The sequence below is a fragment of the Eleginops maclovinus genome, chromosome 2 (genome assembly GCF_036324505.1).
Source record: "Eleginops maclovinus isolate JMC-PN-2008 ecotype Puerto Natales chromosome 2, JC_Emac_rtc_rv5, whole genome shotgun sequence".
Taxonomy (NCBI): domain Eukaryota; kingdom Metazoa; phylum Chordata; class Actinopteri; order Perciformes; family Eleginopidae; genus Eleginops; species Eleginops maclovinus.
Genome location: NC_086350.1, coordinates 1708867 through 1735644, shown reverse-complemented (window position 1 = coordinate 1735644; position 26778 = coordinate 1708867). Strand labels below are relative to the sequence as shown.

At 41.4% G+C, this 26778-nt stretch overlaps 1 protein-coding gene across 1 annotated transcript; it reads left to right on the top strand.

Moving 5' to 3' along the window:
* Nucleotides 1–3758: 3758 nt before the first annotated feature.
* On the top strand, nucleotides 3759–26302 carry ankrd27 (ankyrin repeat domain 27 (VPS9 domain)). Its single transcript, XM_063907981.1, is given in 31 exon segments — nucleotides 3759–3803; nucleotides 6635–6757; nucleotides 8283–8393; nucleotides 8741–9043; nucleotides 9909–9968; nucleotides 11706–11759; nucleotides 13078–13143; nucleotides 13348–13424; nucleotides 13892–14013; nucleotides 15135–15213; nucleotides 15684–15816; nucleotides 15981–16073; nucleotides 16435–16556; nucleotides 17347–17429; nucleotides 17509–17624; nucleotides 17724–17816; nucleotides 17923–18120; nucleotides 18940–18987; nucleotides 19259–19375; nucleotides 19726–19770; nucleotides 19853–19966; nucleotides 20238–20432; nucleotides 20954–21073; nucleotides 21289–21387; nucleotides 21389–21463; nucleotides 22038–22131; nucleotides 22252–22330; nucleotides 22412–22463; nucleotides 22538–23757; nucleotides 23854–23879; nucleotides 23964–26302. Coding segments are annotated over 31 exon segments (4371 nt in total). The 5' UTR covers nucleotides 3759–3773; the 3' UTR covers nucleotides 24188–26302.
* Nucleotides 26303–26778: the final 476 nt, after the last annotated feature.

Genomic DNA, 26778 nt, shown 5'->3' with positions numbered 1-26778 from the left:
GTAGAAGTACTCAGGTCTTGTAGTTTAGTAAAAGTAGAAGTACTCAGGTCTTGTACTTGAGTAAAGTAGAAGTACCAGAGTGTAGGAATACTCTGTCACAGTAAAAGTATTCTAAATGTTCCTCCAGTGAAAGTAGAAAGTACTCTCCTCTAAATGTACTTAAAGTAGTGACAGTAAAAGTAGTCATTGTCTGATTGGTCCATTTCAGAATAATATCTCTGATATGTTTTATAATGATTGATCATTAAAGTGTTCTCAGAGCTGGTAAAGGTGCAGCTAGTTTGAATGGCTTTGTATACTGCAGGGTAGCTGCTGGATTTACTGCAGGTGAACTACAGTCTGATTTAAGGGAGATTATATTTACCATCATTCATCCTAATCTGCCTAGCAACTAAAGGTAGTAAATACATAGTGGAGTAAAAGTACACCGTAGCGTCAAATGGTACCTCAAAATTGTATTTAAGTAAAGTACTTGAGTAAATCTACTTATTTACTTTACACCACTGCTTATCAGTCACTGGTATACGTTTAAATATATAATAAATGAACTTTGTAGTGAATATATTTGACAATTAGGAAAACTATAGATTAATCCTGTACAGAACTGGTTGCGCTCCCCTCGTTTGACAGCTTACTTTACGTGTTTCCTGCCTGATGTCTGGCAACACGGGCTAGTGTTTCTGCAGCTGATCGTTCCGGTAAACATCTGCTCTCAGGCGGCTGTGAGGTTTTCTCTCTGCCATGAAGAAGCCTAGATGACCTGCAGAACTCCCCGATAAACAGGTAAAACATCTATCTCACTTATAACCGCTTCTGTTAGCCGTTAGCTCGTATTTAGCTTCTCTACAACGATGTTGTATTTGTAGCTTAAGGCTAATTCTGACACTTCCGGTCCGGTTTATCTGTTATTAAAGATAAAAACCCGAAAATATGAATGTTTACGAATGTGACCTTCAGTTGTTACGTATTTAAACGAGCAGAATATCCTAAAATATCTCCTACTTCTGCTTATATGCGCTTTGTAGACTGCTGTTTAAATTAAAAGCTAAAGCTAATTTCACCAAACTCCATTCAGAAAAGGGGAGATTTAACGGTTCTTCTGTAAAGGTGGAAAAATTAAGTGTATTAAATAAAACTAATTAGAAGACATCAGAAGATAAAGTAAAACATGCATAAAAAAACATACATAAATATACTATACATAACAATAATAAGTGTAAATATAAGAAGTTGAAGTCAAAACGTACAAAATATAAATAAAAAAATAGAATAACAATATTTATCACATCAGAAGTCAGAGTAAAAATGTGCAGTAATAAAAAAATAGAACAAAGTAATGTATATACATTTTACTACAGATTAAAGTAAAAATGTACAAAAAATACATTCGTAAAATAGACTCAAATTATTTACCTGAACGTTTCCTCTAGAAGGTGAATTTTAGATTCATTTCATTGGTACTTTTTTTAGCATCTTATATTTTTGGGAGCTTTATATATTTACATTTTACAGCTTGTAAATATGTGCAAATGTGTGCCTTCTCAGTGCAGTGCATTGTCATTTCTTTTATTTACTAGTGTCCATTTCTGATACTGCAGTGAGAGATGCCAACGCAATGTCTATACCTTTGCATGATGACAATAACGGTATTCTCATTATTTACCACACGTTTCATCCCTTTATACTAGCTGGGGTATATAGTGGGCTGCCACATGTACGGCGCCCTGGGATCAGTGTAGGGAACGCTGCCTTGCTCAGGGACACCTCGGTAGCACTTGGTCTTTCCGGGACTTGAACCGGTGACCTTCCAGTTCCCAAGCCAAGTCCCTACGGGATCAACCTGATGCTGATTTCTGATGTATTGCACAAAGGACGGAGAGATCAAGCAGCGTATAAAAGCTAAAGCAGTAGAAAATGTTACATTTACTTGAGTTAGAAGGACCATTTATTTGCCGAATGCCTCAACAAACTCTAAATATGCCTTTGACGTATAGTATTTATATTATGAGTGCATATGGTAATAACGGCAAAGAAAGAAACATTAAAACAGCAGATTCTTAAATGGAGATTGGTGTGAAAGGTAGCACGTGCCTTGGAGCTGTAGATTTACCAATCCGCACAAAAACAACTTTCAGATTCAACCTGAAAGCATTATATTGAGCACTTTGGATTATCTGTGTTTTAATAATCAAAATATGCACCTATTTTGTGATTTGATCAAATGTGTGCTTTTCTTTGTCAACAAGGATTTTATTTTGAAATTTGCACCGGAAATGCTAGCATTAGCTGCGTTAGCTTGACTTACCCTTGTTTCCTCTAAAAGGTCAGTCGACTCTGGTTCTCTGATAGAGGTTCTGCACTGTGTTTGTTTGAAGGCGTTCACAGCTGGAGGTCTGATAAGTTATTTATAGGCTAAGGTTGGTTAGCTTTTGAATCCTTTATTTTGATAGTTTTCTGTGTTACTCATAAAGGTGTGTGTGTGTGTGTGTGTGTGTGTGTGTGTGTGTGTTCAGGGTGCTGAGTGTGTGCAGCCCAGAGAGGAATGATGTGAAACCTCTCTTTAGCTGTTTTATCATTCAGTTCCTAAAAAATGAATATTATTTTTCACCTTCTGTGTTTTTTCTATCAGTCTGGTAGCACTCACTTAATTTATCCAACTGGAAATGTGGTTTTCATGAGAGTTGCCCATAAATAAAATATAATAAAAATACTCAAATCAATAAAAAAAATAATTTAATATAAACATCAGAATTTAAAATCATGCATTTAAAAAAAAAAACATTAAAATGTGCAAATAAATAATAGAAGAAAAACCTTTAGATAAATAAAAAGAGTTAAAGTAAAAAATATACAACAAAATGTTTGTTAAATAAAAAATAATAAACATTTTCACATTAAAATAAAAATTGAAACAATTGACCGGCTCAACACCTTTTTGGGGGGTTTCAATTTAAATAGAAATAATATTGTGACATATTTGAGTATTTTCTGACATTTTATAGAATCAGAATGCTTTATTTATCCCTGAGGAAATTTGTGTTTCGTGGCATTTGCTCCTACTCAAATAAAAATAAAATGAAATGTATACAACACTTCAGAAGTTAAAGTAAAACATGCATTAAAATATAAAATAAAAATGAATAAAAACATGAGAAGTAATAATAGAAATATGAAGTTATAAAAAAAAGAATACAGTTAATTATATAAACGTAAAAGAAGTTAAATTAATAAATTAAAATAGAATAAAAATATTCAAGTTATATAATAATTATAATAATTATATAATATATTAAACGCTTTTTAAACCAAATAATTAACCGATTTATGTAGAAAGAAAATCAGTTGATGAATAAACACAATTATTAGTTGCAACCTCTTCCTTCTTATTTATTTACCTGTTTAGGGAGCAGGTTTTTGTTCATTCACCTGACCCGCTCAGCATCTTATCACCTGGAAGTCTGGCCTCGATTAGGTTTATCTAGAAATCAAACTACAGTGTTTGCTCAGCCTGACTCCTTACTTTCCGCTGTAGCAACTCCTCCTGTTCACACACACTCTTTAAGCTCCGGGCCGTCAGCTGAGAGGGTAATTTAACGCTGCATCGGGCCGGAGGGGGGCCGGACATTCCTCTGCTGCACCGAGTACCACGTTAGCTTCAAGCCTGTCGGGTCACAAGGACCACGAGGTGGGAGGGGGGTGGGGGTCACGTGATTTATTCCTCCGTTCTAATCTCTAATCTTAGAGGACTCAGTCTGCAGAGGAGCGGAGGGAGGATGAAGCTGATTTCTAAGCAGAGAGATGAGGTGACTTTAAAGAGTCCTCTCCTGCTGATGTTCAGGTGTATATCAGTATGTAGAGTCTCCACTTTAAAGAGTCCTCTCCTGCTGATGTTCAGGTGTATATCAGTATGTAGTGTCTCTACTTTAAAGAGTCCTCTCCTGCTGATGTTCAGGTGTATATCAGTATGTAGTGTCTCTACTTTAAAGAGTCCTCTCCTGCTGATGTTCAGGTGTATATCAGTATGTAGTGTCTCTACTTTAAAGAGTCCTCTCCTGCTGATGTTCAGGTGTATATCAGTATGTAGAGTCTCTACTTTAAAGAGTCCTCTCCTGCTGATGTTCAGGTGTATATCAGTATGTAGTGTCTCTACTTTAAAGAGTCCTCTCCTGCTGATGTTCAGGTGTATATCAGTATGTAGCGTCTCTACTTTAAAGAGTCCTCTCCTGCTGATGTTCAGGTGTATATCAGTATGTAGAGTCTCTACTTTAAAGAGTCCTCTCCTGCTGATGTTCAGGTGTATATCAGTATGTAGTGTCTCTACTTTAAAGAGTCCTCTCCTGCTGATGTTCAGGTGTATATCAGTATGTAGCGTCTCTACTTTAAAGAGTCCTCTCCTGCTGATGTTCAGGTGTATATCAGTATGTAGAGTCTCTACTTTAAAGAGTCCTCTCCTGCTGATGTTCAGGTGTATATCAGTATGTAGTGTCTCTACTTTAAAGAGTCCTCTCCTGCTGATGTTCAGGTGTATATCAGTATGTAGCGTCTCTACTTTAAAGAGTCCTCTCCTGCTGATGTTCAGATGTATATCAGTATGTAGTGTCTCTACTTTAAAGAGTCCTCTCCTGCTGATGTTCAGGTGTATATCAGTATGTAGTGTCTCTACTTTAAAGAGTCCTCTCCTGCTGATGTTCAGGTGTATATCAGTATGTAGTGTCTCTACTTTAAAGAGTCCTCTCCTGCTGATGTTCAGGTGTATATCAGTATGTAGAGTCTCTACTTTAAAGAGTCCTCTCCTGCTGATGTTCAGGTGTATATCAGTATGTAGAGTCTCTACTTTAAAGAGTCCTCTCCTGCTGATGTTCAGGTGTATATCAGTATGTAGTGTCTCTACTTTAAAGAGTCCTCTCCTGCTGATGTTCAGGTGTGTATCAGGGATTTCTTTGACTTGTTGAAAGCGAGATTTAATGAAAACTTCTTTGGCTCAGCTCCCGTTTCTTATATTTAACACCGATTTGTCTTTTTAATCCAGATCAGTAGAAATCTGTGTACCTGAGGACAGTATCAGCTGACGGATCACACATTTCCAGCTACTATGAATCATATCACACGTTAATTTACATCCTGAGGTCATTTTCATCTCCAGAAACTATGGAGTTACTGTTCTGTATTCAACAGTAAAGCCTCTGGAGCTCGGACTCTTCAGTGAGGAAGAACTCTGCATTTATTCCTGGTAAAAGTTGCTCTCAGGTCTCGGTATTTATTGGAAACTTGAAGTTAAATGAGTATTTCTGTGTAATACTTGCATAATTCAGTGATGAAATAAAACTGTATTAGCTACTCTACTGTTCTGACATTGACCGAAAAAAGTCAGAAAGTCACGCTAAATCCTCCGCCATTTGGAAAGGAGTTTATCGCCTATTTTAAGTGACTTTACGTGTGTTTAAAAGCTGAAAATACTCATTTTGGTGGGATTTTGGCTCCATGGTTTCAATATTCCAGCCGGGGATTTCGGTGGGAAGCCAGTGAGGGATCATGTCTTTTTTCCCGCAGCAGACAGGAAATAAACTCCGCTAATTCACAGACAAAAATTAAGAAACACCACGTCGTAACAATCCTGTAAAACAGTCTGAAGGAAGGCTGTTGCCTTTCAACTTCAAACCAGACGGTTAATACCCTTCAAACAGAAATGATAAGGTCTGTTTGTTTACCTCAAACATCAGTAATCGGCAAATTGATTGGATTTGACTTCATGCTCAGTATTTCCTCTTGTGTTTTATTGTGAACTCATAAGTCATACTTTCTCTATTCATATCTGCGCCAACATGAAGTCAATATTTGTGGTTCAGAGGGAAATATCTCGGATGCGTTGCCGTGACATTTAGTTCCAACATCGATGATCTTATCAGGATCAAATGTAATAATAATTTGGGGTTTAACTCGTCATTTTATTGCCACCAGAAAGTAAAAAGTTCAGCCTCACAGACTCTGGTCCCATGAACCTCCTTAGCAACGGTCTGTAATGTACAAATGAACCAATCAGAATCCAGTGGGGTAATAAACAAGTGAATATTTCATTCACACGACCTCACGTTTCACTTACTGTTCAACATCGTCTCTTCTCAATAAATGTAAACTCACTTTTTATTTATTCTTTTACCTACATTTTATATTCTTGCTGTCCCCGTGTGAACTGCAACCTGCTCTGATCTGTGTTTCACTTGTACTCCTGCTGCTGCTGTGACACCTGAGTTTCTTAACAGTTGATAAAGATACGATATGCTTAATTGTCTTCATAGAAAATTAGTTTTGGATTCCGCCCGGCAACAGCATATTCACACATGACTTATGAACACAGTTTGCACACAAAACATACTGACAATGACGCACACTGCACATGGACGACCTTTAAACTGTACATTACATTTGTTTGTTGGGTGTAATGGACATTGGTATGAATTAGTGTGTACCGGTTTAGCCTGCTTTTAGAGACCTTAAATCTCAAACCCGAAGGTAAGAGCTGTGGGTGGGATCAGATGTCTGATGATCGACTGCTCCTAAATGCTTTCGAGGGATAGTAAAGGGTTATCTTTTCTCAGCATCCTTTTAATTGAATCACCCTTTCTTCCGTCAGCAGGTTCCCGACCTGCAGCTCCTTATGGCGGTGTATGATGAGAACATCCTGAAGAACCCGTTCTACCTGGCGCTGGAGAAGCAGAGACCGGACCTCTGCAGCCGAGTGGCCGAGCTGCACGGCATCGTGAGTCCCAATTCTAACCTCAAACTAGGTGAAAAAAACCCAACCAGGAACAGAGCGGTGCAGGGATGTCGTGTTTCTGTCTTGAACCCTGAAGGAAGCGGTGGTGCCTTCAGGGTCCTCTCTACAAAAAGCCAGTGTCATTTTTTCCCCCGGGTGATTTTGGATGATTTGTATTTGTTTTAATTATCTGAACAAGATGAAAACATCGTTAGAACAGTTTAATATTTAATATTAAACTATATTGTCATTTGTTTCCTCTTCACTCATTAGTTTTCTTTTGGAGATTGACTAATTTAATCCTGTAAATCTCTGAGTGTCACGTCTCTCCCTTGCTCCGTAAATCTTATTCTTTTCAACCATTTATACTCCAACATATTTCTGCTTTCTAACAGAAAATGCATCCAACAGGATTACAGTTTCTCTATGCATTTCACCGCTGAACAAAACTCAACAAATAGACAGAATACCCACAATGCACGCTGTTCAACACTTCCTGGTTGCACTACCTTTCCTGTCTCGTGATCAAATCCATCTCTATATCTCTAAATGACGCTGAATGTGAAAAAAGTGTTTCGCTTTGGTTTCACTTTAAAGAGTATGGAGTGTAAGTCTGGATGAACTGTTGATGTGAAACCTAGGACTTTAATTTCTATTAAATATATGAAAAGTTGTGTTATGATATGTCTCAACATTTTTAGGGATCTACAGTCCCGTTGAGTCAGAACATACCGTTTCTGGGCTGCTTTTATCTGTTTTACATCACTTTGGTGTGTTTTTGTAAAGTACATTTGAGGATTTAATCTCAGTCTTGAAAACGTACGTCTTTATAACCTCAGAATAGTCAAGACTTTTTCTAGTAAAACATACCTCTTTATAATCTTTAATAATGTTGTTGTTTCTTGTTAATTCATGAGTGTTTTCTAACACATATAGGACTAAATGATCTCAGAATAGTCGAGTATTTTTCTCCCATTCTTGTGAATTTTATTGCAAATGTACAAGTTTATAATCTAAATTAATATTCTCATATCTTTCTTGTAAATTAATGCGCCTTTTTTTCCAAAATATACAACTTTATGATCTCAGAGAATATCATTCTTTATGACTGGTACATTTGTATCTGGCACATTTACACATTTTTGTGTTCGAAATTCAGATTGTTTTTCTTGAAATATTAACTTCATCAGAAAGCTCCTTTTAAAAAAAATGTAAATCAATTTTGCTCAATGCTGCAGTATGTTCTGCTGTCTGACATCATTTCAGTTTCCTTTTTACTCTCAGCATTGTGCAAACCACGCAGCTTCAGTATCTGATGTACTTTTCCTTCCCTGTCTGGACAAAAACAAACAGACGTCTCCTCTTTCACACACCAGCAGCTCACAGGGGAGACAAAGTCCTGGAATAATATAAAACAAATCAGGGAAATGGAATTTATTTGGGATAGGTCAGTCTAAATCTGTGTTGAGTGGTTAATGAATTGAATTGAAGAAGTAAAATATCTTCTGTGGTGCCGTGTTGCCTTCAGGTTCTGGTGCCGTGTGTTGGAAGTTTGACCGTCAGCAGCTTCTCGGACTCTCAGTTCGACAGCTATGTGCTGCAGCCGGCGGAGGACGGATACCTCACTGCGGACGGGAAGGTTTGTTGTTCAATCAAACCCTTTAAACCGAAGAAAGATAAAGAAGAACAGTCATAACATACCAAAAAAAAAACTGAATCATTTACTAAAAAATAACCAAACATGTGACAGACTGGTGGAGAGGATGCACACACACATGAAAATCTGCATTATTCCACCAGCTGATGCTTTCTGGACTTCTATTTGATGCCGGAAAGCACTGCGCCTTGATTGTTATTTCTTCCAGTTGAACTTCTCTTATCCTATATGCCTCTATACTATATATACTGTAATTAAATCTTCCCTTAATTTACCTCAGCTCTGTTAACCCTGAGTACTAACTCATCAGAGGTGTGTTGTTGTATCAGGAGGTCCGGATCCAGGACAGGCGGGTCCTGCTGGGCTCCGGCTCCCCAGCCTCGGTGCCCATCCTGTTCGAGGAGACGTTCTACAACCAGCAGGAGCAGAGCTACAGCATCCTGGTCCTCTCCCGGCCCGTGGAGGTGGAACCCGGCCCGGTCGAGCTCAGCCCGCCGCCCCCCTTCTGCCTGCGGAGCCTGCAGGACGTCCGGGAGTTCCTGGGCCGCCACGCGCTGAAACTGGACAAACTCATCCAGAACTTCTGCCAGAACTTCAGAGAGCAGGAGAGGAGGGGGCTGCGGCACCACATCGTACGGCCAGATATCTACTTACCTCCTTTTACCGTCTTTATTCTTACTCGAGAATCAGATCCTACTTCAAAGGAGAAGGTGCCGATGAAAGGCCAAATAAATCATGAGACTAAAATATTATTTAATACGAGAGAGGACCGAGACCAAAAGTGAGACTCAGTTCTAATAAAGAAATAATGAAAAATGATCAAAAAAGTCAGAATTCTGAGAAAGTTAAAGAGAATTCAAATGATGGACTATTAGTTATTGCCATGAATTCCTAAATTTGCGTGAAAATATATTTTTATTTTACTGAAAATAATCTGCAGATAGTCTATGATTTTAGAGTCGTAGACAAAAGACACTCTTAAATGTTCAATAAAGAAAAAAGCTGCAATAATAAGTAAAAACAATCATTTTGAGAAAAAGTCAGAAAGAAAACATTTCCCAAAAATACTAAAAAACAATTCTGAAATATTCAAGAAAAAAAGTCAGAAAAATTCTTAAGAAAATGAGTCAGAAAAATTCACAATTCTGAGAAAAAATGAAACAAAATCCTAGTGCAAATTATGAGATTACAATCTTAATTTGGAGAAAAAAGTCTTAAATTAAACTGCCTTTTTGTCAGACCTCTTTTTTCACATGTCCTAATCCTCTACCGTTCTTTAAGGAGTCACATTTTGTTCAATAAATCAAATCAGAACACATCCACGGTATAAATAAGAGCATTTGAAAGTAAGTGAAATATGAAAGAAGTATCTGTAAACTTGGCTTGCCTTACAGTAAGACCTTCTGTCTGTTCTCCTCTTCCTTTAACAGAAGTCATTACCTGAAGGATAGTAAACTTATAGCAGATTTAAAGTCTGCCTCTCCTCTCTCCCCTCAGGACTCGGTGAACGGTCTTTACACTAAATGTCTTCAGTGTCTGCTGAGAGACTCTCGCCTGGTGAGTGAAACCTGCAGGAATAAACGATAACCGATGTGTTGGAGATAAAAACCTCTTCATATTCAGATGATTTCAAGTCAGACTTGATGTGGAGCTATCCTCTGACTCCACTGGTTGTTCTAGTTCGCGATGTAATCTTGTTGAGCATCGCAGCAAGTCACAAATAAATGGATTTCAATTGTTACTCAGTGTGCTGTCATGTGCTGCAGTTAAACATCATAACTCGTTCTAACATCGTGTATCATTTGATTTGTCTCGAGATTTGTCTGATTGTGGACCCTTTGAGGACAATCATAAATCATAGAAAACTTCGTGCACCATTTAGTTTTGGATAAACGCGTCAGCTAATTGAGATGTGACCCTGTTTACACCTCTTGTGCTCTCACTGAACCAAGGTCCTCTGAAATGCTTCTCATTTCAATCTTTAGCAATGTAACACCGATGCTAATTTCCACATGTGTAAGTTTAGAAAGACTTTACAGTATTTTCCTCAAGGAGTCAATTATTTTTTCATTTGTGTGGCAGTTTTCAGACAGACCCTATGCACCGTATGGCACAGGAAGTTAGCATTTCAAGCTAAGTTAGCAGGGAGTTGACATAAAATGCATAACATGCTGACGGTTACATGCTGCTATTCCGACATACCTCTACTAGTAGCGGCACTTCACTTTTTAGGGGATGTTGGAATAGGGGCATGTTGTTATAGGGTGTGCACCCCCATGCTGACCTAGCCTAACGTGCTAACTTCCTGCTAACTTGATGGTAACTTCCAGCGGATAGAGTGCACACGGTGTCTGAAAGCAACCACTATAATAATTATGACTTTCATTAGTTTAGTTAGTGGAGCATTTGCATATACTGCCTAACATGCCAACAAAGCATAACAGGCTAACTTCCTGCTAACTTTAAAAGAAAATGCCAACTTCCTGCCAAAAAAGCTACAAGATGTAGACTTTTGTTTTACATTTGAGTAGGAAGCATATACAGTAGAATATGAAATGCTGAAATAGCATAACAGGCTAACTTCCTGCTAACCGAGAGAGAAAATGCCAATTTCATATGGGATACAGTGCATAATGTACAGTCTGTCTGAAAGCTGCCCAAAAAGCGACAAGATTTGGACTTCTGTTATTTATTTTAGTAGTTGGCATTCAGAACATGACATGCTGACATAGCCTAACAGGCTAAAACTTCCATGTGGGACACAGTGCCCATGGTCTGCGTGATGACTGCCCTGATAACTTAAACCACCAAAATAAATATGTAATTAAAATAAAGTATCTCTCTCTCTCTGAAATCCATTTATGTACAATATTTCTTTATTTATAATACATTTTTTTACTGAATTATCAAAGTGTTTCCAGGCTTTGATGGCTCATATATGGAAATGATAAACTGTTCTCTGTTTTCATAGTAAAACAGTTGCAAAACAACGTAGATCAACTCAATCCAAAGCCAATAAGGAGAGTTGAGTCCTGGACCAGGCTCCTTTTTACAAAGAGGAAGAGCAGCTTTAATCAGATGTTCTGATTGTCTAAAGGAAACACCTTCCTGATGTGGCCCCTGACCTTTGGCACAAACTCTTAGATGAGTAAAATCACCACAGGACACGAGACATCTCTGGAGGCTAATCAGATCTTCTCTGACTCTCCCTCCTCTCAATTTTCCGCCTAATCGCAGTTGCATCACATCCTGAGCGGTGACTAATGCATTTTCTGCTCTGATTACTGTTTACAGAGACTCCTGGCCAAGCAGGAGCTTCAGATGACTCTGCTAAAACAGGCTGTGGAGGTAACGTCCCAAAATCTACTTCACCCGAACATCAGCAGGAGAGGACTCTTTAAAGTAGAGACACTACATACTGATATACACCTGAACATCAGCAGGAGAGGACTCTTTAAAGTAGAGACACTACATACTGATATACACCTGAACATCAGCAGGAGAGGACTCTTTAAAGTAGAGACACTACATACGGATACACACCTGAACATCAGCAGGAGAGGACTCTTTAAAGTAGAGACACTACATAAGGATATACACCTGAACATCAGCAGGAGAGGACTCTTTAAAGTAGAGACACTACATACTGATATACACCTGAACATCAGCAGGAGAGGACTCTTTAAAGTAGAGACACTACATACTGATACACACCTGAACATCAGCAGGAGAGGACTCTTTAAAGTAGAGACACTACATAATGATATACACCTGAACATCAGCAGGAGAGGACTCTTTAAAGTAGAGACACTACATACTGATATACACCTGAACATCAGCAGGAGAGGACTCTTTAAAGTAGAGACACTACATACTGATATACACCTGAACATCAGCAGGAGAGGACTCTTTAAAGTAGAGACACTACATACTGATATACACCTGAACATCAGCAGGAGAGGACTCTTTAAAGTAGAGACACTACATACTGATATACACCTGAACATCAACAGGAGAGGACTCTTTAAAGTAGAGACACTACATACTGATATACACCTGAACATCAACAGGAGAGGACTCTTTAAAGTAGAGACACTACATACTGATATACACCTGAACATCAGCAGGAGAGGACTCTTTAAAGTAGAGACACTACATACTGATATACACCTGAACATCAGCAGGAGAGGACTCTTTAAAGTAGAGACACTACATACTGATATACACCTGAACATCAGCAGGAGAGGACTCTTTAAAGTAGAGACGCTACATACTGATATACACCTGAACATCAGCAGGAGAGGACTCTTTAAAGTAGAGATTCTACATACTGATATACACCTGAACATCAGCAGGAGAGGACTCTTTAAAGTAGAGACTCTACATACTGATATACACCTGAACATCAGCAGGAGAGGACTCTTTAAAGTAGAGACTCTACATACTGATATACACCTGAACATCAGCAGGAGAGGACTCTTTAAAGTAGAGACGCTACATACTGATATACACCTGAACATCAGCAGGAGAGGACTCTTTAAAGTAGAGACTCTACATACTGATATACACCTGAACATCAGCAGGAGAGGACTCTTTAAAGTATTGGTCTTTCTCCCAGCTGTTGTGTGTAACCTTTAAAGTCTCTGTGTGTTTCTCCTTCTCCCAGATGTATGTTCATCATGGTATCCATGATTTAATTTTCAACTTTGTGGGAACGATTGAAGCCAGCCAGGTATGTTTGAAGTCCCTCTGATTACTCTGAATGACACACACACCTTTTAATGGAGTACATGGAGCGATATGATTTTACATTGGAGGATAAAGAAGTTGCATTCTTGACGTTGGTGCTTTTATTTGAGTAGAGTTTGTGAGTTTGTACAAATATATGTTAATTTACTTTAAAAAGGTTCACGGTTTTGCTCTCATGTCTCACCAGGACGCTGCCTTCAATAAAACCACGCGCAGTCTGCAGGATCTGCAGCAGAAAGAGCTGGGGGTCAAACCGGAGTTCAGGTACGGTACTGCTAATGCAAAGTACTGCACCTGATCATAGAAGTCTGTTCATATTCCACTTCCTGTCTAAGTAATAATACATATCATGCAGCATGAGCACAAAGAGGAACTACATTTCCTGCTGAATTAAAACAAAAATAGGGAAAAGATTTGAAGTTCAAATAAGAAACGGATCGAGGCAGAGTTATGGATCTTAACCTTAGGTTGCCACCCTCGATGTTTTATCATTTGCCTTCTGTAATAACTGTAAGGCACTTGGAGAAGCAGATCTGTTTTGCAAGGGAAAACACATTCTGTAAAAAGCTTCAATATAAGGAAAAACATTTGGACACTTGAACAGTCCTTATCTCAGGACTGACCTGCTTTGAATTTTGGACCGAGTTTGCATAGTTGCCGTGAAAGAAGTGCAGAGATATGAACGCTCGACTGAAGCCCTGTTTTATGCTCTGCTGTTTTTGGTTCCTCAGTATAAACTTGTCCCGGGCGAAGAGAGAGCTGAGTCAGCTGAACCTGCAGACCTCCCCCCTCCTCAAACTGATGTGTCTGCGCAGAGTCGCCCTGACCGCCACCCAGAGCCCCCGAGCATCCGGTAAGAGTGTGTGTGTGTGTGTGTGTTTAGTCCTCATGATCTACACTTTTATAATAATAATAATACAAATCCTGAATGTGTTCACTTCACACATTTCCATAAAAAAAGTGTAAACTGTGAGAAAAAAATCCTAATTTATTTTAGGAAATTCCTCAGTTTTAAAAAAATATTCCAGTTTTTTTTTTTACATTTTTGAGAAAAAACGTTTTTTGTAAATTTGTAATATTTTACTTTCACATTTTCATTATCCCCAAAAATATGCAATTGTTTTTCATGGAAGTTTCAGAGTGTAATCTTGAAAATATATATATTAAATCTCTGAAGTTATTTGTATAAACCCTAAATCATGAATGTATTTATATTTTCAACCTATATCCCTAAAACACTGCAGTACATTTTCGGTCGTCACCTCTGTGGAGGCACACTGAACTCTGGGTAATGTGTGAGCGTCCTCTCTGTTATCAGATCAGCTCGCAGCACAATACCCGCTCTGTCTGCCTCGGATGTGTTTGTCCAGTTTGTTTTGGAAATCTAAAGCTCATTGGCCCACAACGACCCCCGCTGTCAGCCTGCAGATTGGTACGATCCGTTTCCAATAACCCTTGTCAAGACTGATTCACTCACTCGGTTCGAGGCTGGCAGCGACGCAGCATCGCGTTTATACCCGGGTTCTTCCATGTTTTACCAGCCAGTGGTGCAGTGTCACTTAATGCATTTACTCAAGTACTTAAGTACAAGTTTGAGGTACTTTTACTTCATTTCATGCCACTTTATACTTCTATTGAACTGCATTTCTGCTTTGGTTACTTTTCAAGTGTCTCTCCTGGGACATGTTTCCATGCTTTAATGTGCAGAAAGCTCTTTATTTTTCTCATACTGCCTGTGCTGCAGCTCCTCTTCTTCTTGTTCTTCTTCTTGTTCTTCTTCCCTCCTCTACCGCTAACAGTGTGTGTGTGTGTGTGTGTGTGTGTGTGTGTGTGTGTGTGTGTGTGTGTGTGTGTGTGTGTGTGTGTGTGTGTGTGTGTGTGTGTGTGTGTGTGTGTGTGTGTGTGTGTGTGTGTGTGTGTGTGTGTGTGTGTGTGTGTGTGTGTGTGTGTGTGTGTGTGTGTGTTTCTCTGCAGTGAGCATCGAGGCTGTGTGTGCAGACGACCTTCTGTCCGTCATCCTCTATCTGCTGGTGAAGACGGAAATCCCCAACTGGTGAACAAGGGCGTGGGGGTGGGGGGGTCCTTTGACCTAGTGTACAGTGCAGAGTAAGCACGGATGACTTCTGGAGTGTGTAAATGTCCCTGTTGCTGTTCTTTTAAGATAAAGATACTCTTACATTCTCTTAACCCCTCAAATGGTGACATGCACACCTAAGTGGGCGCCAGGTTTCTGATCTGTCTTGCAATTTTATAACTTTTTAATCTTCGGGAAACCCCCCCAAAAATATTTAGCATATTTTTGAGTTTTTCTCACAAATTTAAATCAATGTTGATTTTTTTCTGGATTCTAAACTTTTTCTTCGTTTCCAACTAAAATCTCAACAAATATTCAATCAAAAAATCATCATAATAATCCCAGAGCAAATTCAAATTGTCTTTGATGTTTTTGTGAGTGTTTGTATCTCAAAGGTCCTTCGGCCTGTGTCGTAGCTCAGCCCTCATGGTGCTGCTGTCTGTCCTCAGGATGGCCAACCTGAGCTACATCAAGAACTTCTGCTTCAGCCACTCGAGTAAAGACGAGCTGAGCTACTGTCTGAGCACCTTCGAGGCTGCTGTCCAGTTCATCAACCTGGGGAAGCTGCAGGACACACACACCGTGAGTCACAACACACACACACACACACACACACACACACACACACACACACACACACACACACACACACACACACTGAGGGCCTACGGAGGCAAATGAGGGACAAATATATAATTTTTTCACAGCTTTTAACAAAATCTCGTCCATGTGTTTTGTCCCCTCAGGGCTCCGGTGCTCTGAATAACAAGGCGTTGTTCAAAGAGAGGATGAGTCTGCTGTCACAGAGCGCCGCCACGCCCATCCACTGTCTGTTCGAGGTGAGCCGCTACCTCCCAGCATGCATCAGTGTCCCTTACCAAACAGTGACATGTTCAGGAAATAAAGGGCAGGACAAATCATCTTTAGGGCTGAATATAAAGGTTTATGTTCCTCTTAAGGGCTCCCAGGTAGAACTCGCTACCTGTCATGAAACACCGTCATTTATAGTGTGTGTGTGTGTGTGTGTGTGTGTGTGTGTGTGTGTGTGTGTGTGTGTGTGTGTGTGTGTGTGTGTGTGTGTGTGTGTGTGTGTGTGTGTGTGTGTGTGTGTGTGTGTGTGTGTGTGTGTGTGTGTGTGTGTGTGTGTGTGTGTGTGTGTGTGTGTGTGTGTGTGTGTGTGTGTGTGTGTGTGAGTGACAGCACATAGCTAATGGAGACGAGGCGGAGGTGCAGCGTCTGCTGAGTGAAGGAGAAAACAACGAGGACGTTAGTATGTGTCACCCCCTCTGCTCCTGTGACCTCTGTGACTTCCAGGTGTCCGGGTCAGTACACACACACACACACACACACACACACTTATGCACAGAAGAAATAACATGTAGTAAGGAAGCCGCTTTAGTCACAGGTTTAACAGTGAACGAAGAAACTGCTTTCCTTTCGACTCATTTCCCCTTTTTAGATTTTTGTTGTTGCTGCATCATAACTGACGAACACGTTTGCTCTTTCACTTCCCATAGGAACCCCCCCCCACACACACACACACACACACACACACACACACACACACACACACACACTGCAGTGTTCAGAGTCCTTCTGAAGATCTGCAGAGAAACATTTGACACTGATTAAACTGTAGGCAGGAATGAATGTATATATTTTACTATTAACTTCCAGATGTTTTTGGGGAAAAGTTTCCCTTTGTATTTTTCACATCTTTACTGATTATTATTTACATTTTTTTACATCTTTCACGTATTATTTAAACATTTTTCTAATATTTATTTACACATTTTAACTTATTTTTAATAATGATTTAGTTGGGGCTTTGTGAGATCTTTTTCAGCCTTTATCTTTTATCTTTATTAACCGCAATATTATCCCCTATGGATAACACACATACTTCTAATTTGTAGACATTTTTTGATGTCAATTTGCACAAATTTGACTAGAAATCTGATATTTCTCTACTTTTTCCCCCCATTTTCCCCCCTGGGTTTTGCTAACAATTTTATATATTTTTCAGATATTTTAAATATATTTTCCACATTTTCACCTGTGATCCATTAAAGTAAACTAAAGTAACTTTTGTTTGTTGACTTCCTGTCGCAGGCGGTTGAACGACTCGTCCATCGTCACGCCGTTCTCCAGGGACGACCGAGGTTACACTCCGCTGCACGTCGCCGCCATCTACGGTGAGCAGCCGTTAACACACACACACAGATAAATCATGACATCCTTTAACAACGTGTGTGTGTGTGTGTGTGTGTGTAGGTCAGGCCCAGCTGATCGACCTGCTGGTGTGTAAAGGAGCACTGGTGAATGCCACGGACTACCACGCCCTCGCTCCACTGCACCTGGCCTGCCAACGGGGGTACCAAGGAGTCACGGTGAACACACACACACACACACACACAGATCATTTATAGCAGGTATAAATTGTTGTCTTTCTATTAATTCCGTATGAATTTGAAACGTGTCACCTGTAGCTGCTGCTGCTGCACTATAAAGCCAACACTGACGCTCAGGACAACAACGGGAACACACCGCTGCACCTCGCCTGTATGTACGGCCACGAAGACGTGAGTAAACACTCGGTTTGTTATTGTTGTTGTTGTTAGTCATATGCTTTCGGCCATGACCCTCCTTTTCTCTTTTTTGGAATGTATTTCATCTCGTGTGTGTCAGTGTGTGAAGGCGTTGGTTTACTACGACGTGCAGATGTGCCGCCTGGACCTGCAGAACGATAAAGGCGACACAGCGCTGCACATCGCGGCGCGTTGGGGCTACGAGGGGATCATCGTGGTGCTGCTGGAGAACGGAGCGAACACCGACGTCTACAACAAGAGCCGAGAAACCCCGCTGCACGTCGCCCTCAACCCCAAGGTCAGAGGAAACGTCTTTATTAGATGCTGAGAATTTGTATGTCTTTGTTGGACCCTGAAGGCAGCATCTCCCTCGTCCAATGGGATTCCTCCATTGGATTATTGCAGAAAATAATCTCTGTGTCAAACAAACGTTTTGTTAAGCAGGATAATCTACACATATTAACACCACTCTATGATTTCTGAAGTAAAAAGCTAATGTTGGGCTATAAAGGAACTACAGCACGGTCACATGACTTCACGTCACCACGGCTACGCTAAAGGAGGCTAATGTTGGGCTATAAAGGAACTACAGCACGGTCACATGACTTCACGTCACCACCGCTAAGCTAAAGGAGGCTAATGTTGGGCTATAAAGGAACTACAGCACGGTCACATGACTTCACGTCACCACCGCTAAGCTAAAGGTGGCTAATGTTCACTCAACTCCAAGAGTGACAAACAGGGAACTAAATGTTCTTTTTAATGTCATCAAGTCATCAGCAGCCTGATCACGGTAATAAATCTCCCTGAATTTAGAAATACATGGTTTCATATTGCAGTAGTGGTTCTACATCCTGAGAAATGTCCAAATATCTGCATGTAACAAAATAGGCGGGTTATGTTGTAGTTCAAATGTTGCAAAAAGTAGGTATGCTCAAACTAAAAGCACGAGGTGATTTGAGATATAGACATGTCCTGAGGCAGTGGGAAGAGGTGGTGGATCTTGTTAAATGAGCAGTGAGGTTTGATGATGGATCTGACCTCTTAGGGAGAATTCCTCCTGCAGAGATCCTGAAGTGTGTGTGTGTGTGTGTGTGTGTGTGTGTGTTCTTCGTAGATCCTGGTGTTGCTGCAGTCAACTCAGCGCAGCAGCAGTGGAGTCGATGTGAGTTTCCTTTTCCTCAGACCTTTTTTTTTACTCCATTTCTTTTTTTCAAAACCAAAATCCTCCGTGGGGAAAATGGAGCTTTCACTCACGTTACTTTATTTATATTATACCACGTTTCAGACTCAAGGGCAATTAAACGTGCTTTACAATTGATAAAGAGGCACAGATGTGTTATGAAATGCATGAGAAGCTAGAAATCTCTTTTAAATGTTGCGTTCCATTGTGTTGATCCATATGTCCTCTGTATACTATACCCTCCCCCCCTCAGTCTCCCAGTCGCTCCCCTCTGGCTTCAGACTGCAGCAGCCGGCGATCCTCCGTCTCCAGTGAATCCTCCCTGAACTCCGAGGCCAAACCGGAGGGAGAGCGGATTCGACACCGAGAGGTAACCGACCAACGTACTCCAGGAAGGTCCTTCAAACTGCAGATAGAGACTTCTCTCAGAAACAGCTGCAGTATTTATTGCATTTAGCAAAAAAGTCCCAGTGAGATGCAAGATCTCTTCCTCCAGGGAGTCTTGGTTAAAGACGGGTTCGGCACTTCAGGATTTTAGCCTTTGCAGACCATTAACATACACAAAAACGTGTGTGTGTGTGTGTGTGTGTGTGTGTGTGTGTGTGTGTGTGTGTGTGTGTGTGTGTGTGTGTGTGTGTGTGTGTGTGTGTGTGTGTGTGTGTGTGTGTGTGTGTGTGTGTGTGTGTGTGTGTGTGTGTGTGTGTGTGTGTGTGTGGACAGGTGGAGAAGCTGCTGCGCGCTGTAGCTGACGGCGATGTGGAGATGGTGAGAAGTTAAAGCATTTTCTGCTTCTGAACATCCATATCTGGAGGTTTGGACTCATTAATAACTGTGTGTGTATGTTCAGGTGCGTTACTTGTTGGAGTGGATTGATGACGAAGAGGATGACGAAGAGCTTCGGACCGAGGTTCTGCTCTGCCACCCGCTGTGTCAGTGTCCAAACTGCGCTCCCACTCAGAAGGTAAGAGACAGAATCTGACGTGGTGGAAGTTCAATATCCGTTTTTTACCAAGGAACTACACCACCGCTAAGCTAACGGAGGCTAATGTTGGGCTATAAAGGAACTACAGCACGGTCACATGACTTCACGTCACCACCGCTAAGCTAAAGGATGCTAATGTTGGGCTATAAAGGAACTACAGCACGGTCACATGACTTCACGTCACCACCGCTAAGCTAAAGGCGGCTAACGTTGGTACAGTAATGTGTGACTGTGCTCCTCTGTGCTGCAGCTCTCGGTGCAGCAGGCCGGCTCTCTGGGGGTGAACAGCTGTAACGTGGACGGCTTCACGCCGCTGCACGTGGCCGCGCTGCAGGGACACACGCCGCTGCTCGCTCTGCTGATCCGCCACGGAGCCAACGTCAACGCCCGCAACAACCACAGCGCCACGCCGCTGCACCTGGCCGCCCAGAACAGCCACGTCCAGGTAGGAGCACGCAGAAACTGAAGATCATATTTTTTAACTGCTTTTAATTATTGTTATTTGTTTTTAAATGTAAATGACCTCTGTCTCTGATTGGATGCAGACCTCAGTCCTTCCTAAGGCAACAGGTGTCCTGTTGGCAGTCTGGTGTCACACATACTGCGGCATCACACATACTGCGGCATCACACACACTGCTGTGTCACACACACTGATAATAATACACTTCTTGCAGCAGCCTGTTATGTAGAAGTGGGTCAACAGCAACCCTCATGTTTATGACTGCAGACAGGAAGTGTGGTGCGTTCATTCAGCCACGCTCTCTAGCTCCATCTGGTGGTAGAAAGACAGCGGTGCAGAAGGAAAAGGGAACCTAAAGGAACATTTTAAAGGACTGTGTGTGTGTGTGTGTGTGTGTGTGTGTGTGTGTGTGTGTGTGTGTGTGTGTGTGTGTGTGTGTGTGTGTGTGTGTGTGTGTGTGTGTGTGTGTGTGTGTGTGTGTGTGTGTGTGTGTGTGTGTGTCAGGTGATGAGGTCCCTGCTCGAGTGTAACGCCAAACTGAACAAAAAGGATCACTATGGAAACACGCCGCTCATACAGGCCTGTCTGTGCGGGAGCCTGGAGACGGCCAGCACCTTGTTACAGGTACACAGAGTTCTCTAAGACCTTTATGGACATATTTAAGTAAGTCTTTAAAGATTTCTAAACAATATTTTGAAGCCCAAATTAACGACGTAATTTTCAGACATTTTTCGATTTACATTTGGGACATTTTTGGGTGTTTTCAGATTTTTCATCATTTTTTTCCTGCTTTTTGTGTGTGTGTGTGTGCGTGTGCGTGTGCGTGTGCGCGCGTGCAGAGTGACGCGCTAGTGAACGTGGTGAACCTGCAGGGGAACACGGCGCTGCACGAGGCGGTGCGAGGGGGTCACCAGGAGCTGGTGGAGCAGCTGTTGAGGGGGGGGGGCAGCGCCCGGCCTCAGGAACAAGAGGCAGAGGACGCCACTGGACTGCGCCTACGAGCTGGGCGGCAAGGTGACGAGACACACACACACACACACACACACACACACACACACACACACACACACACACACACACACTGTAGGGACATTAAAACTACTTCTAAAATTATTTTTGGAAGATTTTCTGGTCATTTTCAGACTTTTTTTGCTAATATTTTGTTGTTTTTTTCAATTGTTTTTTTTACCGTGTACATTATTCGAATGTTCCCTTGGAAATAAAATGCTTCAGATATTTATGGTAATTGGAATTCGTCTTCTCCATGAAATGAAATTCACTTTATAGGCTGTATTTTGTACATCTGAAATTCCTTCTTCTTTTAAATCCAGCAAAGACTTTTCTGTTTGCTATTTTGAACAAATATACCTTTTGTATTATTCATATCTTTCCCGCACTGTTGGGTTTATTTCTCTATCCTCTACCTCTTATTTCTATTTAGCTCGGTTTTATTGAAATTTTCTTGGCTTTTTGGATAAAAATACGGTAATAAAAGGTCAGAAAAAATATTGTGTTTTGTCGGTACAAAACCCAGGAATAATAACGTTAATCAATATAAATCGACTAACTTCATATTTTCCTCCTGCAGAACACGGAGATCCTGAGAGCTCTGCAGAAAGCGTCCGGACTTTCTCCCGACGCCGAGCCAATCAAACTCCTCTCCGTGCCCAAAGGCGCTCTGGGTAATTAATATCAGCATTACGTCATCAAAGTTGTCGGCTTTGGAACAAAATGCTTAATTCTTGCCCATCATCACCAGCCTGTAAGGATTTAGGATTTGATTCCCTGGTTTGTCTCCGCAGCTCATTCTTTTGTGCAGCGTCTGCGGCTGCAGGATCACGCCAACGGCCGGAGACAGAAACTGGCTCAGTCCATCAGCAGGTAAGATCGGCTGTCAGATAATCAGAATATAGGAAACAATAATTCAGTTTGAGTCAATTTAATAACTGTGCTTTGGTTCAGGATTAATCACATGAAGAAAGGATCGTCCAGGGGTTCCCCAAACCTCAGCCAGGTACTTTTGAGTTTAGAATCTCTCTCTGCGTGCTAACGTGACGCTGTTACTGATTTTAGATTTCCCTTCCTCAGGGGAGTCCGGAGAGGAGCAGGCTGAGGAGGGGGGAGACGCTGGAGGTCAGCAGCCCCTCGGCGAGCCTCGAAGGCGGGGCCCGGCAGAGGGAGCGGCCCCTGGGTCGCTGGCACACCCTGGACTCAGGAGGCCCGACAGAGGACCACACACACATTGAACACACTCCACGGGAGAGACACCAGACGGACGACACACACGCTGTGAACGCAGCTGAACACACTCCACGGGAGAGACACCAGACGGACGACACACACGCTGTGAACGCAGCTGAACACACTGCACGGGAGATACACCAGACGGATGACACACACGCTGTGAACGCAGCTGAACACACTCCACGGGAGATACACCAGACGGACGACACACACGCTGTGAACGCAGCTGAACACACTGCACAGGAGAGACACCAGACGGACGACACACACGCTGTGAACGCAGCTGAACACACTGCACAGGAGATACACCAGACGGACGACACACACGCTGTGAACGCAGCTGAACACACTCCACGGGAGAGACACCAGACGGACGACACACACGCTGTGAACGCAGCTGAACACACTGCACAGGAGATACACCAGACGGACGACACACACGCTGTGAACGCAGCTGAACACACTGCACAGGAGATACACCAGACGGACGACACACACGCTGTGAACGCAGCTGAACACACTGCACAGGAGATACACCAGACGGACGACACACACGCTGTGAACGCAGCTGAACACACTGCACAGGAGATACACCAGACGGACGACACACACGCTGTGAACGCAGCTGAACACACTCCACGGGAGAGACACCAGACGGACGACACACACGCTCTGAACGCAGCTGAACACACTCCACGGGAGAGACACCAGACGGACGACACACACGCTGACGACACTGATGTCTGCAGCATTAGCAGTGAGAATTCTGCTGAAAACCCTCCAACACACACTTCCTCTACACACACCTCATCTGAACTTCCTCCTACACACACCTCCTCTGAACTTCCTCCTACACACACTCCTCCTGAATTTCCTCTTACCCACAACTCGTGTTCAGAACCTTCTACACACACCTTATTTGAAAACCCTCCTTCACATACTCCATCTACACACACCTCTTCTGAATCATCTCCTTCACACACCTCATCTGAACCTCCTCCTACACACACCTCATCTGAACCTCCTCCTACACACACCTCATCGGAACCTCCTCCTACACACACCTCATCTGAACCTCCTCCTACACACACCTCATCTGAACCTCCTCCTACACACACTTCATCTACACACACTCCTTCTGAACCTCCTCCTACACACACTTCATCTACACACACTCCTTCTGAATCTCCTCTAACACACAACTCATCTACAGACCCTCCTACACACACTTCATCTACACACACTTCATCTACACACACTCCTTCTGAACCTCCTCTAACACACAACTCGTCTACAGACCCTCCTAAACACACTTCATCTACACACACTCCTTCTGAATCTCCTCTAACACTTCTAAACGGACAGTTGGAGTCATGTGATGAACAAGGAAACGAGGGCGGGGCCTCCTCTTGCGCCTGTCCCCCCGACCTCCCCCCCTCGATCCAGAGTGATGGGGGTGATGAGGGAGAGTCAGGTCGTGAAGGTTGTGAATGACCAGGAGGAGGAACAGTCGTTTGGTTTCCCTTTCCCTCGGATGTAGGACTGCAGGAGGCGAGTGGGGAAATAAATATTGTGGAGATGAACTTTTCTCTCCTGTCTTTATGATTTAAAAACAGGTGGAAGAAAAAGGTTTGCCAGGATTAACTTTGAGTTATATTGTGAATGATATAATTATGAGTTAAATATACTACTATTATAAAACCTATTATTTAGAGAAAATCCATAGCAATATTACTGCTGTATTTAATCATTTTAAAGCATTCTTTTGAAATCATTTCTGTTGTAATATGCACTTTGGCCACAAGAGGCACCCATTCTGCATAATGCTAACAGCAGATCAATGCAGATTAAATTACATTTCTAACCAAAACAAAGACAGGACAGTAATACCTATTATATGCACCTTTTGTTTACAGTGCATGGAGACACTAAAACTCACCTGGAAAAATATAAATAAATCCTTTAAATAGTCATAAATGTTGGGTAGTAATGCACTTTTCATCCTCTTGAGGCCGAGAGTCGGTGTTACAACAACAAACACCTAAAAAAAATCAAAACGATGAATCAGCTGCCAAGACGTGTTTTTACCTGGTTTTCAAAACATTTTAAGATGAGTGATCTTGGCAAGAGAGATTTTCCTGGCAAAAAACTATATTTTAAACCCTTTAAATCAGACATGAGAGAATAAGTTCGATCAGACTTAGAAAATGATATCCACCCTCTGGTCACACAGACGCCACCAACTTAAAGCCCGCAGTTAGAGATCGGATAGGAAAGCTGCCTCGTATATTTGCTGTAACTCTGGTAGTAACCTTTGATGCTAATAACTGTAATTTAACCAGTTTGTTTAACATTTCAGATGAATGATCCTGCTGTTTCTGTTTCTGCAGAAAAATAATGAGACACCGTTGGTTTTATCAACCAGTCGGGAGAAACTCTCCACTCCTCTTCCTCTCCTGAGAAGCACTGTCTTCCTCCAGCCTTCACATGATAAGATAAAGGGATGCAAACAGACATTCAATCATGTTGTTTGCTTTAGTCTTCAGCCTTTAGCCTGTAGCTCCGTCAGAGAGACATGTAGTTTACTTGAATTTTTCAGTGTTCAAATATTGATTTAAAGTTTGGTTTTGCTCTTTATGTCTTCACCGTTTAACATCCTACTACTCCACTTGTTTTTATTTAGGATTATTTAATGCTATTTATGACCCCTGGTGATGTGTCGTGTGTTCAGAGAGGTTCATCTTTTTCCTGAATGTCACAAATGTGTGTTTTCTCCTCAGATATAGATCAGGTTAAAGGATCACACTGCTGGTTTCTAATATCCAATTAAACCTTATATTTTGCATCACTGCTACTAAGTATTGATTACATCATACGGAAATATGTTAGGTTAATTCCTTTTGTTAGAATAAAGATCGTACTTGGAAAATCTTGAGTATTTGGGAAATGCTGCAGATAGATGTTGTTTCTTTAGAGCATTTTTGATATTAAATACATTCATTTATTTCACCAGAAACCTGCTTTTTAGGATTAAAAGGAATCTCGTTAGAAGTCGTTTCCAGCATTAAAAAGGGAATAAAGGCTACCAAACAGATAATGGATGAAGATTTATTGGGTCAAATGGGTATTTAAAGAAGAATAAATAAAAAATCTGATTTGTTTTGGAGCAGGCAGTGATTTTAATAAAAGAGGGAAACATCTTTTAGGATTTAGAAATTGGTCCACAGCGATGGAAAACAAATCACGAGCAAAACCCTTCAGTGTGGTCCTTCAACATTAGAGGACATTCAGTGAATTAAAACCTAATGAAGCGTCTGTAGAAACGGCTCATGTTCAGCTCTGACTTCATGTACTCGTGCATGTTTCAGTGAGGGTGACGCTTCAGACTCCATGTGTTTCGTCCCTTCGTCTCCACCCTCCATGGTTCGTGTCTTTGTGATGCACTTTGAGTTGAATGGATGTCAAAGCTGCGACACAGCCAAAGCCAAGTCTTAATTATTTTTGTACCAATGGTTTTATTCTGAAGGTTTTGGATGTTTTAAAATGATGTGAATGTGCCTTATTTAATTCACACCTTTTAATAATACATATAATAAATCATTGAGACTACCTGAGTGATGTTTTTGTTCACAATTTAAGGTGTTATAGTATTTATTGAATCCCCAATGCCCGTTTTTAAATACGATTACGAGCCTCACCTTCTGTACATTCAAAGTGTGTGCAACCAATCAGTGAGGAGCAAAGCCAGACCAAAGCAATGCATTGATGAAAAGTACCTGGAACCCACTGAGATTCATATAGATAGACACTTTATTGATCCCAAGTTGGGAAATGCTTGCGTTACAGGAGCAGCAGTGTGTTCAGGCCTTAAAACATTTGAAAGGTGGAATAAAGTATAATAAATAATACAATCTAGATCTAAACATGAACAGAAAGTAATAAAAGTATAAACATATCTACAGTAGAAAGCACATATATCCCAAATAACACACAATATCAAATATTCAGAAGTCACTGTCCAGGAACCTTTTTTTAAAAGCAAACACTACGAGAAAAACAGTTAGGAGCATAACTACGGTGGCTTT